General features: G+C 34.8%; 1 protein-coding gene across 1 annotated transcript; it reads right to left on the bottom strand.

Annotated features, from left to right (window-relative positions):
• Nucleotides 1-636: 636 nt before the first annotated feature.
• On the bottom strand, nucleotides 637-15,517 carry LOC124643265 (androgen-dependent TFPI-regulating protein-like). Its single transcript, XM_047182172.1, has 5 exons — nucleotides 15,181-15,517; nucleotides 11,432-11,597; nucleotides 10,475-10,618; nucleotides 9,618-9,838; nucleotides 637-987 (listed from the first exon to the last, which is right to left on the bottom strand). The coding sequence occupies exons 1-5, from the start codon at nucleotides 15,204-15,206 to the stop codon at nucleotides 801-803; spliced, it is 744 nt and encodes a 247-aa protein (XP_047038128.1). The 5' UTR covers nucleotides 15,207-15,517; the 3' UTR covers nucleotides 637-800.
• Nucleotides 15,518-17,894: the final 2,377 nt, after the last annotated feature.

Below are 17,894 nucleotides of genomic sequence, written 5' to 3'. Positions count from 1 at the left end.
ATTTTCTTGATCTTTAGGAATGTCTTAAACAGTTAAATGAATAATCGTTGAAGATATAGTTAGAAAATCTACACCAATTAATATGTATATCTATAGGTACTAATAAAAAAACCGGCCAAGTGGGACTCGGAATCGCGCACGAAGTATTCCGTACCATTATTTAGAAAATGAGCAAAAAAATCACGTTTGTTGTATGGGAGCCCCCAAAATATTTATTTTTCCCAGTTTTCAGTATTTGTTGTAATAGCGGCAACAGAAATACATCATCTGTGAAAATTTCAACTCTCTAAATATCACGGTTCATGAGATGCAGCCTGGGGACGGACGGACAGAGGAGCGAAAACAATAGGGTCCCGTTTTACCCTTGGGTACGGAACCCTAAAAAGAGGATTTTTTTTTGTTTGTTTGTAGGTAGGAACGTCTTTGGCTGTCGTCACAGTTAGCCAGAAGCCAGAAATTCTGACAACCAGTCTTAAAAAGGAGTATCGGGTTGCCTGGGTGATAGGGTAGTGGAGGTCAGTTAGGCAGTCGCTCCATGTAAAACACTAGTATTTAGATGCATTAAGTTAGACTGGAAGCCAACCCTGATATAGTTGGGAAAAGGCTAGGCAGATGAGATATGTAATAAAATAAATATTAGACGCAGATTTTGTTTAATTTAAATCACATTGCATGTAATATAATTAAAATATTTATTTATTTTACATCTGATTTTAGTCTTCAGAACCGGAAATTGACAACATCCTGCTTTCTGCAAATTAACTAAAAAATACATACTAAATGAAACTCAAAATACAATATTAATTAACTTTTTTAATGTCTTTTAAGTTTTTCCAAAGAATGCTAGTGACATACCACTGCATACTATAGAATATTTGTGTTAAAAGTACTGATACTCCTAGAAATATATAAAAGTATATAGTGCCGTACAGAATGTTCAGTATAGGGTACACCCAGGTACCAGTGTTCATGTAGGAGGACACGATACTGGAACAAAAAATAATGTATTTAGTCATCATCAATGCACTGCATCAGAGACTTCATGAGAGGAGTACATGAGAGTATATATGACGAGTACATAAGAGAGTACATTACATACACATTGAACTGTAGGTCCCGGCTGTCATTGAACATCCTTTGCAGTTACGGGTAGTCAGAAGCCATTACTGGCTAGACTTACGACTGACGCCAGTATATATATTTTTTTTGTTTTGTTTTTGAAGCTGTCAACAGCCTCGGTCACCACGGCCTGTCGTGCAGTCGGAGTGCGGGCCGCATACCACGACATGCGAATATCAACGACGTGATCCGTCGAGCTCTTGTTGCCGTCGGCGTGCCAGCCGTACTTGAACCAAATGGTTTGGCACGCGACGATGGCAAGAGACCAGACGGCATGTCGCTATTTCCGTGGAAGATGGGTAGCTTGTTAGGACTTTAGTGTGGGACGCGACCTGCGTCGACACTCTTGCGCCATCCCATCTTCCCAGAACTGCGTGTTGTGTTGGCTCCGCTGCTTCACAAGCAGAGGACCTCAAACGGCGCAAATATGATGATGATAATTACATGTTTGAGCCGTTTGGGGTTGAAACTCTCGGGCCGTGGGGTCCGAGTGCTCACGCGCTTGCGAAGGAAATTTCAAAGCGCCTTGTTAGAGTTAGAGTATATAAGAGAGTAAATAAGAGAGTACATAAGATATTACATAAGAGAGTACATAAGAGAGTACTTAGGAGAGTATATAAGAGAGTACATAAGAGAGTATATAAGATGACTACATAAGAGAGTATATAAGAGAGTATATAAGAGAGTACATAATAGAGTATATAAGCGAGTACATAAGAGAGAATATAATAAAGTATATAAGAGAGTATATAAGAGAGTACATAAGAAAGTACATAAGAGGACTACATAAGGTGAGTTCGTAAGATGAGTACATAAGAGAGTTCATAAGAGAGTACATAAGAGAGTACATAAGAGGGTACATAAGAGAGTACATAAGAGAGTACATAGGAGAGTATATAAGAGAGTACATAAGAGAGTACATAGGAGAGTACATAATAGAGTACATAAGAGAGTATATAAGAGAGAATATAAGAAAGTACATAATAGAGTATATAAGAGAGTTCATAAGAGAGTACATAAGATGACTACATAAGAGAGTTCATAATAGAGTACATACGCGAGTACATAAGAGAGTATATAATAAAGTACATAAGAGAGTACATAAGAGAGTTCATAAGAGAGTACAAAAGAGAGTACATAGGAGAGTACATAATAGAGTATATAAGAGAGAATATAAGAAAGTACATAATAGAGTATATAAGAGAGTACATAAGAGAGTTCATAAGAGAGTAAATAAGAGAGTACATAAGAGAGTAGGTAAATAAGAGAGTACATAAGAGAGTATATAAGAGAATACATAAGAGAAAACATAAGCGGGTACATAATAGAGTATATAAGAGAGAATATAAGAAAGTACATAATAAAGTATATAAGAGAGTTCATAAGAGAGTATATCAAATCAAATCAAATCAAAAGTCATTTATTCAAAGTAGGCTGAAAATCAGCACTTTTCGAACGTCAATACAAAAGACAGCCCCCAAAACGCCCGCCCTTCACCACTTCCTATGTGTTTTTGCTGGGAAGAAGAAGTGGTGGAACAAACTCCCCAGCAACACAATTCTGTCTGTATGGTTTGAAGAACCGTATACAAATATTTAAATATCACTATACAACATTGTGTACATAAATTTGTATATAAAATCAATTCAAATAGTTAATCATGTTGGCTAGTACACACCTTACCCATACCTATTACTCAAGCAGTTACAAAATAAATCTATTAAAAAAAGAGTGAAAAATATAAAAAAAAATATAAAGCCTCCATTCAGTGAAGATAGATATAGTTTAGGGTGCACCCACCGACACGTCAAAGAGTTTTTATGAAAAAATAAAATAACAACATAAACAATGAAAACGGTGAACTAGGACTACCGTTCAAACCAAAATCAAATACATTAGGTATATTACGGGTGTACAAATATGTAGTCAGCAAGACGACCTGGTACCACAAGCAGCACCCGTTCACGAGCATAACGCGAGGATCAGCCATCGCCCCCCTCGCACATTTTTGAGGGAGGGAGGCAACCCGACCACCGACGCTACCGCAAGCAATACCGTCAAAGGGAGCATGACGACTTGCAGCTACACTACAAGAAAACAATTAATACTAATAGATTCGCAGTCGCTAGTAGACCATTTACAAAATTAAGGAACAACTCATCGTAAAAACAGAACGATGATGGTAATTAGTCAGTATACATAAAATAAAAAAATGTCACGTATAAAATAATATAAATCACATCAACTCATAATGATAACTTTTGAAGCTGTCCAGTGTTTAACATGAGGACCAACTATTTTTATCGTTTATGTAGTCATTAACTGTATAATAAGCTTTCTTCGACAGGATAGATTTGATCTGCACTTTAAATTTATCAAAAGGCAATTCTAAAAACGACTGAGGAAGTTTATTATAAAATCGAATACCAAGCCCCATAAATGTTCCATGTACCTTGTGAAGCCTGTGGATGGGTACGCACAGTTTATGCTTGTTCCTAGTGTTGATACTGTGGACATCACTTTTCTTGGTGTAGTGATGAATATTCTGCCTAATGTACCTATAATATGTTAGCAAGGATGAATTGCGATGCCACAGTAAGGATACCTATTTCTTTAAAAAGTTCCCTTAAGGAATGCTTGCTACCTAACTTATATATTGCACGAACAGCTCGTTTCTGTAATACGAAAATGTTTTCTATATCTGCAGCTTATATAAGAGTGTACATAAGAAAGTACATAAGAGAGTATATAAGCGAGTACATAAGAGAGTATATAATAAAGTACATAAGAGAGTACATAATAAAGTACATAAGAGAGTACATAAGAGAGTACATAAGATGACTACATAAGGTGAGTTGGTAAGATGAGTACATAAGAGAGAATATAAGCGGGTACATAATAGAGTATATAAGAGAGAATATAAGAAAGTACATAACAGAGTATATAAGAGAGTACATAAGAGAGTATATAAGAGAGTACATAAGAGAAAACATAAGCGGGTACATAATAGAGTATATAAGAGAGCACATAAGAGAGTATATAATAAAGTACATAAGCGGGTACATAATAGAGTTTATAAGAGAGCACATAAGAGAGTATATAATAAAGTACATAAGAGAGTACATAAGAGAGTATATAAGATAGTGTATAAGATGAGTACATAATAGAGTATATAAGAAAGTACATAATAGAGTATATAAGAGAGTATATAAGATAGTGTATAAGATGAGTACATAATAGAGTATATAAGAAAGTACATAATAGAGTATATAAGCCAGTATATAAGAAAGTACATAATAGAGTATATAAGCCAGTATATAAGAGAGTATATAAGAGAGTACATAAGAAAGTATATAAGAGAGTACATAAGAGAGTACATAAGAGAGTAGTACATAAGAGAGTACATAATAGAGTATATAAGAGAGTACATAAGAAAGTTATAATAAAGTACATAAGAGAGTATATAAGCGAGTACATAAGAGGACTACATAAGAGAGTACATAAGAGGATACATAAGAGGACTACATAAGGTGAGTTCGTAAGATGAGTACATAAGAGAGAATATAAGCGGGTACATAATAGAGTATATAAGAGAGAATATAAGAAAGTACATAATAGAGTATATAAGAGAGTACATAAGAGAGTATATAAGAGAGTACATAAGAGAAAACATAAGCGGGTACATAATAGAGTATATAAGCGAGTACATAAGAGAGTATATAATAAAGTACATAAGAGAGTACATAATAAAGTACATAAGAGAGTACATAAGAGAGTACATAAGAGAGTATATAATAAAGTACATAAGAGAGTACATAATAGAGTATATAAGAGAGAATATAAGAAAGTACATAATAGAGTATATAAGAGAATACATAAGAGAGTACATAAGAGAGTATATAAGATAGTGTATAAGATGAGTACATAATAGAGTATATAAGAAAGTACATAATAGAGTATTTAAGCCAGTATATAAGAGAGTATATAAGAGAGTACATAAGAAAGTATATAAGAGAGTACATAAGAGAGTACATAAGAGAGTATATAAGGGAGTACATAAGAAAGTACATAAGAGAGTATATAAGCGAGTTCATAAGAGAGTATATAAGAGAGTACATAAGAGAGTATATAAGAGAGTACATAAGAAAGTACATAAGAGAGTATATAAGAAAGTACATAATAGAGTATATAAGAAAGTACATAATAGAGTATATAAGCCAGTATATAAGAGAGTATATAAGAGAGTACATAAGAAAGTATATAAGAGAGTACATAAGAGAGTATATAAGGGAGTACATAAGAAAGTACATAAGAGAGTATATAAGCGAGTTCATAAGAGAGTATATAAAAGAGTACATAAGAGAGTATATAAGAGAGTACATAAGAAAGTACATAAGAGAGTATATAAGAAAGTACATAATAGAGTATATAAGCGAGTACATAAGAGTATATAAGAGAGTACATAAGAGAGTATATAAGTGAGTACATAAAAGAGTATATAATAAAGTACATAAGAGAGTACATAATAGAGTATATAAGAGAGCACATAAGAGAGTATATACGCGAGTACATAAGAGAGTAGGTAAATAAGAGAGTAGTACATAAGAGAGTAGTACATAAGAGAGTAGGTAAATAAGAGAGTACATAAGAGAGTACATAAGTTGACTACATAAGAGAGTACATAAGATGACTACATAAGGTGAGTTGGTAAGATGAGTACATAAGAGAGTATATAAGAGAATACATAAAAGAGTATATAAGAGAGTACAAAAGAGAGTACATAAGAGAGTATATAAGATAGTACATAAGAGAGTATATAAGTGAGTACATAAAAGAGTATATAATAAAGTATATAAGAGAGCACATAAGAGAACATAAGAGAGTACATAAGAGAGTACATAAGATGAGTATATAAGATGACTACATAGGAGAGTACATAAGATAGTACATAATAGAGTACATAACAGAGTACATAAGATGGCTACATAAGGTGAGTTGGTGAGATGAGTACATAAGAGAGTATATAAGAAAGTACATAATAGTGTATATAAGCGAGTACATAAGAGTATATAAGAGAGTACATAAGAGAGTATATGATGGAGTACATAAAAGAGTATATAATAAAGTACATAAGAGAGTACATAAGAGAGTAGTACATAAGAGAGTACATAATAGAGTATATAAGAGAGTACATAAGAAAGTTCTAATAAAGTACATAATAGAGTATATAAGAGAGTACATAAGAAAGTTATAATAAAGTACATAAGAGAGTAAATAAGCGAGTACATAAGAGAGTATATAATAAAGTACATAAGAGAGTACATAAGAGAGTAGTACATAAGAGAGTACATAATAGAGTATATAAGAGAGTACATAAGAAAGTTATAATAAAGTACATAAGAGAGTATATAAGCGAGTACATAAGAGGACTACATAAGAGAGTACATAAGAGGATACATAAGAGGACTACATAAGGTGAGTTCGTAAGATGAGTAAATAAGAGAGTACATAAGAGAGTAGTACATAAGAGAGTACATAAGAGAGTAGTACATAAGAGAGTAAATAAGAGAGTAAATAAGAGAGTACATAAGAGAGTACATAAGAGATTACATAAGAGAGTACAAAAGAAAGTACATAACAGAGTAGTACATAAGAGAGTACATAAGAGAGTACATAAGAGAGTACATAAGAGAGTAAATAAGAGAGTACATAAGATGACTACATAAGGTGAGTACGTAAGATGAGTATATAAGTGAGTACATAAGAGAGTAGTTCATAAGAGAGTAGTGCATAAGAGAGCACGGCAAAATTATTAGCTGGGCAGGCAAGTGGCTCCACCCGGCGCGGCGCGGTGATATTGAGAAAAACATACATGTTAGTGTGCGTAAAGCAAAACGTGTTTAACTTCGCCTATTCATAAGTCGCCGCGCCAGTGGCTCCACCCGGCGCGGCGCGGCGTGGTGATATTGAGTATGTGACTCAATAGTTTTGCTTCACAATAACACGGTGTCCCCACTCAAACATTTGCAATATCTTATGCCTCTAATGATGCAGGGAATATGACGCATAAATTTGGCGTTCATAACTATCGTTTCTATAGCGCGTTGGTCGAGCGGACAGAAATTAAAATTCTACGCCGCTGGGGCCGTAGGATCGTATCTCGCTTACGGCACAGCGATTTTTGTATGTTTTAAAAATAAATATTTTACATTTGTTTGTTGAATTCATTGCTTTAAGTAATAGTAAGTCTGCGTTGTATTTTGGATGGAATATATTTACCGTCTACCCTCTAAAAATAACAAACCATATCTAAGCTAATTATTAGTTTAAGTTCACCGTCATAAATTCATAATGCTATTGACTAGCGGGCTTTCGATACGTTTTTAGACATTATACCAACTATTATAATAATCTGTGATTATACTTTGCGTTTATTGAGAGAGGAGTGCTTTTGTTTGTCAAATCAACATGAATCATTTGACTACACTTTTAAGAGCAGAAATCATTGTTTTGCATGAGCAAAACGTTTCAATTAGTGAAATTGCGAGACGTTTAAAGTTATCGGTGAGTAATTTTATTTTATTATTATACTAATATGTAATTTAATAATATTAAATGTCATATTAACATAATATATTTATATATACTGTGATTATTGTTATGTGATTATAATATGAAGTTTAATATTATTAACTTACATATTATATATATGTAATATATATATACAATGACCATTATATATATTATATACATATAATATATATATTATTATATATATATATAATATTATGTTACTTTGATTTAGATTTGTATGTAATGTAATCGATTGCTGTTATTTATATCAATATTTAATTATTGTTCACAGAGAAGTACTGTGCAATTGTGGGTTCATCGATATGCCGATACGGGAAACATTGATCCTCGCCGACCGGGACCGAAGGCTGGATTTGCATACACAGAAGCCAATGCGCGGCACCGTGATATAGTTTCTGCGCATATGGCTGAGCCTTTCCTCAGCACTCGTTCCATGGCGACTAAACATGATGTGACACTACAAACTATAAGGAACCACTTGCATGCAGCTGGTGTGAAATGTCGTAGGCCAGCTAAGAAAATTTTACTATCCGACATTCACAAACAAAACCGGGTACGCTTCGCAAAAGAATATTTGGATTTTGATTGGTGCAATAATATATTTAGCGATGAAAAATGTTATAAGTCGGACAAGGATGGTCGCAAAATACTTTGGCGAAAGGATGGTGACCGCTATAACTCAAAAAATTTTCTTCCATACAGGTCTAGTGGCGCACCAATTGGCTATTAATAAAAATATCAGGGGGTAATGAAATTTGTTTTATGTGAGTGATGTTATTGTTAGTAAGATTACAATTTAAGATACTTGCATCTTAATAATTATCTAACTTACTAACATGTTTATTCATATCACTAATAAATTAATAATTACCCACTGAATATGAAAAATAACGCTAATTCTTGTCCGACTTAGAATAGTTTTGTCATACATAAAACTTACTAATTTGTGATTATAATATAAATAAACCTAGTCAATAAATATTGTTGCTTTCTTAATACAAATGTTGTTGTTTAATTTATACTTCCTTATTAAAATCTAGATTAATATTCGTATTTTATTTACAATAATAAAAAAATACATAATGAAAATAAAAATGGTTTTAGTTATGAAAAAAGTCTATGCAGATGTGAGACTCGAACATAAAACTTCCGAATCGCTAGACGAACGCTTCTACGCCTCGGCTACGAGCCTTCATAGTCTTGTCATTAAATTTTAACTTCATATTCTCATCAGCATAATAGTGAAAAGAAATTGCAAGTGTGTGCGTGCACAACGGGTTATTGAGGTTTGTATCCAATAACCCGTTGTGTACGCACATTAATAAACAGGCGAAGTAATACACGCGTGAACTTTACGCACACTAACATGTATGTTTCTCTTAATACCACCGCGCCGCGCTGGGTGGAGCCACTTGCCTGCCCAGCTAATTATTTTGCAGAGTGTACATAAGAGAGTAGTACATAAGAGAGTACATGAGAGAGTCAATAAGAGAGTACATAAGAGGTGAGTACCTAAGAGAGTACATAAGAGAATATATAAGAGAGGACATAAGAGAGTAGCACATAAGAGAGTACATAAGAGAGTATATAAGATGAGTACACAAGAGGGTACATAAGAGGGTACATAAGAGAGTACATAAGAGGGTACTTAAGAGAGTACATAAGAGAGTATAAGAGAGTACATAAGAAAGTACATAAGAGAGTATAAGAGAGTACATAAGAACGTACATAGGAAGAGTTCATAAGAGAGTACATAAGAGGAGTATTTCAGAACTGCTGCGTTGTGAAAGTTTTTTAAATCCCACATAGCGATTTCGGGAATCGGGAAACGAACCCAAGACCCCGTACAAGGCAGTCGTCCTATGCGACTTCTAGACCATCAAGGAAAATAATAATATACTTACACGGTCAAGTAACCAGCAGCATACCCATACATCATCATCAGATTAGCCATATGGGTTTCCGGAGTCTTCCGAGGTCGGAAGACCAGCTCCCACAGTACTACTGGCATGATGGCAGTATGGATCACGTGGTTGGCTCCCCACGTTAATGTCTGGTCTACTGAAGGTGGGAGGATCAGGCTTCTATCATAGGAGTAGGCTGACCAGAAGACGAAGGATGTTGTCTGGAATTATGAGAACTATATTTGAGTTCAGGAGTTGGTGGGTAAGTATTCATATTCATGTTACGTATTGTATGTGTTTCGGATGAAACTGTAGGCATTGAACATCCTTGGCAGTCGTTACGGGTAGTCAGAAGCCAGTAAGTCGGACGCCAGTCTGAAGGGGGTCCAGTATCGGGTTGCCTGGGTAACTGGGTTGAGGAGGTCAGATAGCCAGTCACTCCTTGTAAAGCGCTGGTACTCAGCTGAATACGGTTAGACTGGAAGCCGACCCCAACATAGATGGGAAAAGGCTCGGGAGATGATGATGATGATGATTATGTATTGTAATGTATTGAAATTTTGGTTTGCGCTTCCATATTCCGACTACTTTCGCCGTGCATGTATTTGAACACCACGTTAAATAATTTTGTTTTAGATTTGAAAAATGTACACGACATAATGTACATGACAATGTTTGAGAGACCCCCTGATACATTATTAACTACTAGATTCTGCTCGCGGCTTCACCTATCTAGTTACCTTTCAACCAAATCAGTCCAGCCGTTTTTGCGTGAAAGAATAACAAACATACATCCATACATTCTCACAAACTTTCACATTTATAATATTAGTAGGAAGTAGGATGTATGTACTTACAAAAGCGTACGGCCAGACGATATTAGAGAACATAGGGTCTCGTATCTTCTTCAAGGTCTGCTGAAGAGAGCTGATCTTCCCTTCATTGGAGAGAGATAGCACGTCGCATGATAAGCCAAGTGCTGCGTATAACATTTGCATGTACTGGAAATAGATAAAAAAATAGTAAAAACAAGTGAAAATAAATAGAACAAGGATTTAAATTAGAGTAAGGAATTCTGACGTTTAATTTTATGTAGTTTTTTTTTTTATTTATTTATGTTGTAGCTGTTTCCTTGGTTTCACGGGCATTCCGAGGCACTATTTCACTCACCCGGTACAAACTAATCTATGTCTTTTCTCCGGCTCTAGACTATGTCTCAATCTTTTTAAAATCGTTTCAGTAGATTTGGCCTGAAAGCGCGATAAACAGACACAGTTGCACAGACCAATCTGAAACTTTTTTAAGTGTTATATCCCGTTTATCGAGAAAACCTTTTTTAACCTGGTGCGCGGTGTAGTGCCCACAGAATGCAGGTGAATCTGCTTTAGGTGCTAGATAATACATATAAGTAAAAACTGCCTCGTTGGTCTAGCTGTCGCTAGTGCGGCTGCTAAGCACGAGGTCTCGGGTTCGATTCCCGAGTCGGGCCGAAATCGCTTTGTGGGTTTTAGAAGACTTTCACAAAGCAGCCCGGAGCCTGGAAGCTGGTGATTGATACACCCGTGCATCGGAGAGCACGTAAATGTCGGTCCTGCGCCTGATCTCTCTCCGGTCGTGTCGGATTACCGTCCCATCGGGCTATGAGAGTTAAGGAATAGTGAGTGCACCTGTGTCTGCGCAAATGCTCGTGCACTATAATATGTCCTGCGTAGTTGGCTAATCTCCTTATATGAGAACAGCCGCCGTAGTCGATAATCGGCTAGGAGGACATCATCATCATAAGTAAGAAGTTAAATACACATAGGTTTACTTACAACATTCCAAACAGTCATAAACTTGTGCTGGTTATCATGGAATTCCTTCACAGCTGCATCGTTCGCCGCTTCCCTGGTGAATGTGGTGGTAATGTGAACAGCTGTGATGACATGCAGCACCAGGGTAGCTACGTAGCCAAGCATACGAGGGTAGATCAGTGAAGACCTGGAAAATGAAGGAGTAGCTTTGAAAATGCTGGAAGGCGTCACGCACGAAAGGTTGCGTATTATTCTTCGTATTACCTTCAGAGAGCGCGCGCACCACATACATAGGTAGTATTTAGTAGGCCCTTGGTAGGGTTTTTTTATAGAAAATTGAAAATTCAATCAAAATTTTCGTCACATCGTTGTGACGTGTTTACATTAATCTTCATACTCATTTCTGAGCAAAAATCAACTATCGGCTGACTAAATATTTTTAGTGTGTGTGTGTTCGGGTCTGGTGTTTGTGTTCGCTATGTTCGTGTTCGTACGTGCGTACGCGCCTTCATACTCATTTCTGAGCAAAAATCAACTATCGGCTGACGAAATATTTTTAGTGTGCGCGCGCTCTTAATGTTATGAAGTTGAAGAGTTGGTTTGAATGTGCTAATTTCAGAAAGTGCTAAACCGATTAGAAGAAATCTGTCACTGTTGGAAAGCTACATTATTCCCGAGTAACTTAGGCTATATTTTATCCGGTTACTGATAGCAATTCCCACGGAACGCCAGGGAAACCTCAGGAAAACTCTAATATTATAAAGCTGAAGAATTTGTTTGTGTGAGTGCTAATCTCTGGAACTACAAGACCAATTTGTAAAATATATTTCAGGGTTAGATAGCCCATTTATCGAAAGGTTACGGATTACTTTTTATCTAGATGTGAGACGTAGTATCTATGTACTATAGAAGCTAGGAGGACCTCTAAAATTGCGAAAATTTACAATTGAGAAGGTTTTTCCTTGTAAATGGCACTCGGTGTAATGCAAGGACACTAAAGACATTACAGACCTAAAATAATTATACCTAGGAAGATTAAGTAGGTACCTATTTTTTACTATGGGCTATTTACGGGCTATGAGAGTTAAGGAATAGTGAGTGCACCTGTGTCTGCGCAAATGCTCGTGCACTATAATATGTCCTGCGTAGTTGGCTAATCTCCTTACATGAGAACAGCCGCCGTAGCCGATAATCGGCTAGGAGGACATCATCATCATTTTTTACTATGACGCAGGTACAAAGTACTTGTAAAAAGAAATATTATGCAGTTCTATTGGATAAGGTCTACTTAAAAATAAAAGTTCTTTAATTAAAAATCCCTTATGACGTAGGTTGCCTGCCTGATGACGCCGAAAACGCACATTAAAATGCATTGAAACCCTTATCTGTATTTCCATGATTAATAATGATCTCTATTTCCATAAACAGAAGGTTTAATTTACTTTGATTTTAATAAACGCACGCTCACTTTGATATAAAATGCATTGAAACCACTTCGATTAATATAGTGAACCCTATTTTCATAACAAGAAGGTTTAATTTTCTTTGAATTTAGAACGAAAGTGTCGAAGCTTAAAATAACCTCCCGAAAATCGCATGGTTTAAAAATAGAATCTAAAAATAATTTGACCCTTGTTATAAAGTTACGTTCTTTTTTCAAGTTTTGTTTTAAAAAGCCGATCAAATGAATGTGGATTTTGTTGCTAATGAAATTAAAGTTCAAAATATAATAATTGCATATAAAATTAAATACCAATTAATTTAAAAGCATTATTTAATTAAGAAAGTGAATTCAGAATCGTTATGCATTTCCGAAAAAAAACCTTATTCGTACTCATACAAATAGTTTAAAAAGCATGAAAAAATTAAAGCTCTATATTTTCTCGAGACTAGATTCTGAAATTCAGGCAATATTGTTCGAAATAAAGGATTAACTAGCTGTGTTTTAACCGCATTTCAATGAAACTGCTTTCTGCAGCTAGATATAAAATAGTCAAATCGTTATTCTGATGCTATAAGCTACTATAAATCCGTTTAAGAGCCCCCGCAGACCATAGACTTTTTATCGGCCGATAGTTTGGTCGGGCTCTTAATCAGTACGCAGATGTAAGCAAGTGCGCACACTATGGCGATTTGGTATCGGCCGATAAACAAGTTTGATGGGCTTCCCGATTCAATTCAAACTAAACTGTCGGCAAACTATCGGCCGACCGTATAATCAGTATTGGCTCCCTACCACACGCGCACACATAACGATTTTTTAGTCGACCGACTAAGCCGATAGTTCAGTTCGCTCCGAGCTTTGACAGCGAATGGTCGGTCGCGCGTGTTTTGTAAAATGGCGTCGCCCAATTCTCAGTCACTTATTTCGGAATCTTCGATCGTAACTTTGATCGAGGAAGTCGAAAAACGCCCTGCACTTCAATAATCGAGTAATTTGAATGCATAGTGTAAAATTTTCCATTTAATAATCTATCACTAAAGATATGATGCACCCAATACTCTCGGGCTCTCTTTTTATTTTCCTTCTCCGGTGTATGAGAGCAATAATAACATTTCTATGCAATGTTTTATTAATTTTCATTGTGCGGTGCGACCACTCTTTTCACCAGTTGGTTAGAAACTTGCAAATACTAATCGGCAGACTGTTGGATAGTTTGCGCGCTCATCACCGACTAAACTGTTTAGTTGGCTCGGTGTGCGTACTAGCAGGCCAACCCGACTAAACTATCGGCCGATAAAAAGTCTGTGGTCTGCGGGGGCTCTAATAGTATCGAGTAACAGACATCCACATATCCAAACTTTCATAATATTAGTGTGATTTACCAAAATTATGAAGAAGTATGGTTACCAAAACTATTTTTCTATAATTTTGCTGCAAAAGTATAGAATTTCGATATTTAGAAAATAGTCAAAACTAAAAATCTTCAATTAAAAGACAGATAAATACTAGTTCACGCATATTTCTTTGGCAATTTAAATTGAACTGCACTAGGGTTACTAGGCCAGTTTAGGCGATTATGTAATGAAAGCATAGACAAACCAGTTAGATCTTAAAGGTACAGGTTAATTAGACATATCTAGTTTTGGTACCTTGATCTATGTTCTTTAGGATGGATTAAATACTTGCGTAGTGCAATTCGCTTAATTTAACTATTAAGGGTATGAAGATTCGAGTCCAGTTTTTTGGACGGTCCAACAAATAAGTATTTTTTTCTGTCTACATCTCTTTTATTCTCATTTTCCTTTCGCAGGTATGCTGGAAGAGATTTCTTTAGAAATAAGCATTACCTTTGTATTTTTTTCCCTGTCTTCTTTATCACCTAAGTGTACAAAATTTTGAAAATAAATAAAGGTTTGAATTAAATGCGATAGTTTGTATGTTAGGATGTACGTTCCTATTTCACGCAAAAAAATACGAATTTAAGTGATGGTTTTGGTTGGTATCAAGTTATTTCGGTGAGACCGCAGGATCACAGTGAATACCTACCTGGGTTATTAAGAGAATGGGTTGGTTAAGAGAAGTTTATAATTCAAAGGCAAAGCAATATACCTAAAGAGAAATATTTTTTTTGTTTTTGTACTCCAAAGACTCAAAATCTAATGAACTGATTTAAAAAACTCTCTCATCTTTGGAATACTACACTCTTCCCGAGAAACAAGCTATATTTTATCCCGGTACAAGCAGTAGTTCCCACGGGACGCAAGAGAAAAAAAACAGCTAATTAGAGATAAATGCACTTTAAACAAATAAAACTTCAAAATCTTACCGATTTGCCAGTTCTGATGACGACATTTTGAAATTGCACTTTGATATATTATAAATAAACAAACAAAAAGTAAGACAATTACTTAAATTAAACCAACACTAATTAAGGAAATATGAAGTAAAAAGAAAAAACTAGGAAGTAAAAATTATTACGATACTTAAAGAGAATTGTAATTAATTAAGCCTAGCTAGGAATATTTTAGTAAATATCAGACTTGCATAAACAACAACTTTTCAAAAATCAAAATTAATTAGAAAAATCACAGAATAGATATAATAACTATGACATATGTATTATTATAAAATTTAAATGAAATTATTAAAATCTTTGCACGCGTAAGTCTGTCACCCCGTTTCGTAAGCAAATGAAGTTAATAAGTTAAACCATATTAACTGTAGCAGGTTCCAAACAGGCTATATAGTGCTTTTAATGTTTCTTTTTGTTTTCGACCTTCGTATTTTAGTTAGTAAAAGAACGGGAAAGTGTGAGACATCTTTCGGTACCAAGGGTTCTGTCTTTTGGATGAAGCTTTGGGACTTACTGTTTGATAAAATTTTTCTTCCGATAACTTTACAAGATCGTATAAAATATAGTGCGCTAAATTTTTTTTCATAATCTGATAGGTATACATATATTTATTTATTTATTTATTTATTTAATGCTTCTGCACATTTCGTACAAGGCGGACTTAACGCCATAGGCGTTTTCTGCCAGTCTACCTTTGGGTGGCGGAGAAATAGCTGTGGTAGGCGCAAAGTTTTTGTTAAAATATTGTCAACAAAGAACACAAACTAAAAATATATATACAATATATGAATAATAATAAATTATATACAGTATACTTACATACTTTAATACATACATATTACATTTGCCAGGAGAGGCCAAGAAACAAATTAACAAAAAAAAAAAATTGAAGAAAAAAAAAAACAACAAAAAAACTGTCTACAGTTGCGATTCTGCCAATTCCCTATGGATGTGGTCGCATAATTTCTTTTTGAAGAAATAACGACTGTTAACCATCCTGATCTCCAACGGTAGCTCATTCCAGAGAAGAATAGACTTAACAAAGAAGGAAGAGTGAATAACATCTGAACGATGAGCAGGGCAGTGAAGAAGACGATTATTAGAGGAGCGTGTTGCGTGGAGTGTTTTAGTTTTCGCCAGGTTTTACCCGCATCCCTTGAGAACTATTGAATGCACTGTTGCTTACAGTCTTCCTTCATAAGGGCGCTATCTAACATTGAAGTAATTTTTCTAATCGGTTCAGTAGTTTCTGAGAGTAGCTCGTTCAAACATATTCATCAGCTTTATTAAATAGATCTATTCAATAGTTTTACAAAATGATCTTATTATAGGGAAATATTAAAACTAAGTATCAAAATATTCATCCGCATCGCTGTCAGCTGGGATCGTGCCCAAAAGGCTGGCTGCATTGCCACGCTGGATGGCAATGCATATCCTTTGACCGAAGTATAGGCCAGCCCTTTGGTCACGAGTGGACTCCACTAATCGCTTACTAATTTCTGGAAAAATTAATCAACCATACTAATTTATTAAATTAGTATGGTTGATTAAAGAATTGACAGGAACGTAAAATTACAATACCTATAACATTTTCTTTTGAAAGTCTTGTTGAATCCTAATGCCACAGTGTAATCTTACTTATATTATAAATGTGAAAGTTTGTGAGAATGTATGGATGTATGTTTGTTATTCAATCACGCAAAAACGGCTGGACCGATTTGATTGAAATTTGGTATATAGATAGGTGATACCCTGGATTAACACATAGGCTACTTTTTATCAACCCACCACGCGGGCGAAGCCGCTGGCGGAAGCTAGTATCTAATAGTTCAATTGCTAGAATATGCAACAAAGTTGAAAAAACACAATGTTGCTATTAAAACATTGTGTTATTTATTATGTAACTTGAAATTCAGATACTTTGTTAACACAACTTTCAGCTATCTTCTAGAATGCTGTTTTCGCATATACCTATTCCACTTAACTAATATTAATAGGACTTTTTATACAAATGCATGAAATAAATAAAGTACTGCTTTCAGTAATGATTCAATATAGTATATATTGATGTTGACTTTTAGTTGCATTATATTTTTAAAGTGAGTTTTCAAACAAAAATTAAAAGAAGGTTGCCCGCGTAACGAAGTTGAGGATGGCAGATAAGCAGGCGCTCTATGTGGCCCACTGATGCCTAGTCAGCTGCATCCAGTGAGACTGAAAGCCGACCACAATATAGTTGGGAAAAGACTAGGCAGATAATGTTAACGATAAGGTAAATAAGTGTATTAGCAATCTGATGAGGTAAGAAGTAAATGCTATGACTAATATCATAGGCGCTTATATTTACTTATAGTTTTCAAATTATATTAATCCTTAAAGAAATATGTTATGGTATTTATAACTTTTATTAATCTTTTAGACTTCAACCATGTTTCATATTTTAATATGATTCATTAAAACTTTTGAAATAATTTTTAAATAAACCTACCTACATGTCTTTTATTTTGTGCCTACACTATAATATATTAAATCAATTTTATAAAAAAATACTTCGCAGATGTTATATTACCTATACCAAAAACAAAAGAACAATAATGAAACAGAAACTGTAACACAAAAAAATGCATTTAAATTTCGAACTTCGGACCAAAAAAAAACAGTGGTTACAATGTACAAACCAGTATGTT

Source organism: Helicoverpa zea, chromosome 27, assembly GCF_022581195.2.
Source record: "Helicoverpa zea isolate HzStark_Cry1AcR chromosome 27, ilHelZeax1.1, whole genome shotgun sequence".
Classification (NCBI taxonomy): domain Eukaryota; kingdom Metazoa; phylum Arthropoda; class Insecta; order Lepidoptera; family Noctuidae; genus Helicoverpa; species Helicoverpa zea.
This window is presented reverse-complemented; position numbering and strand designations above follow the sequence as displayed.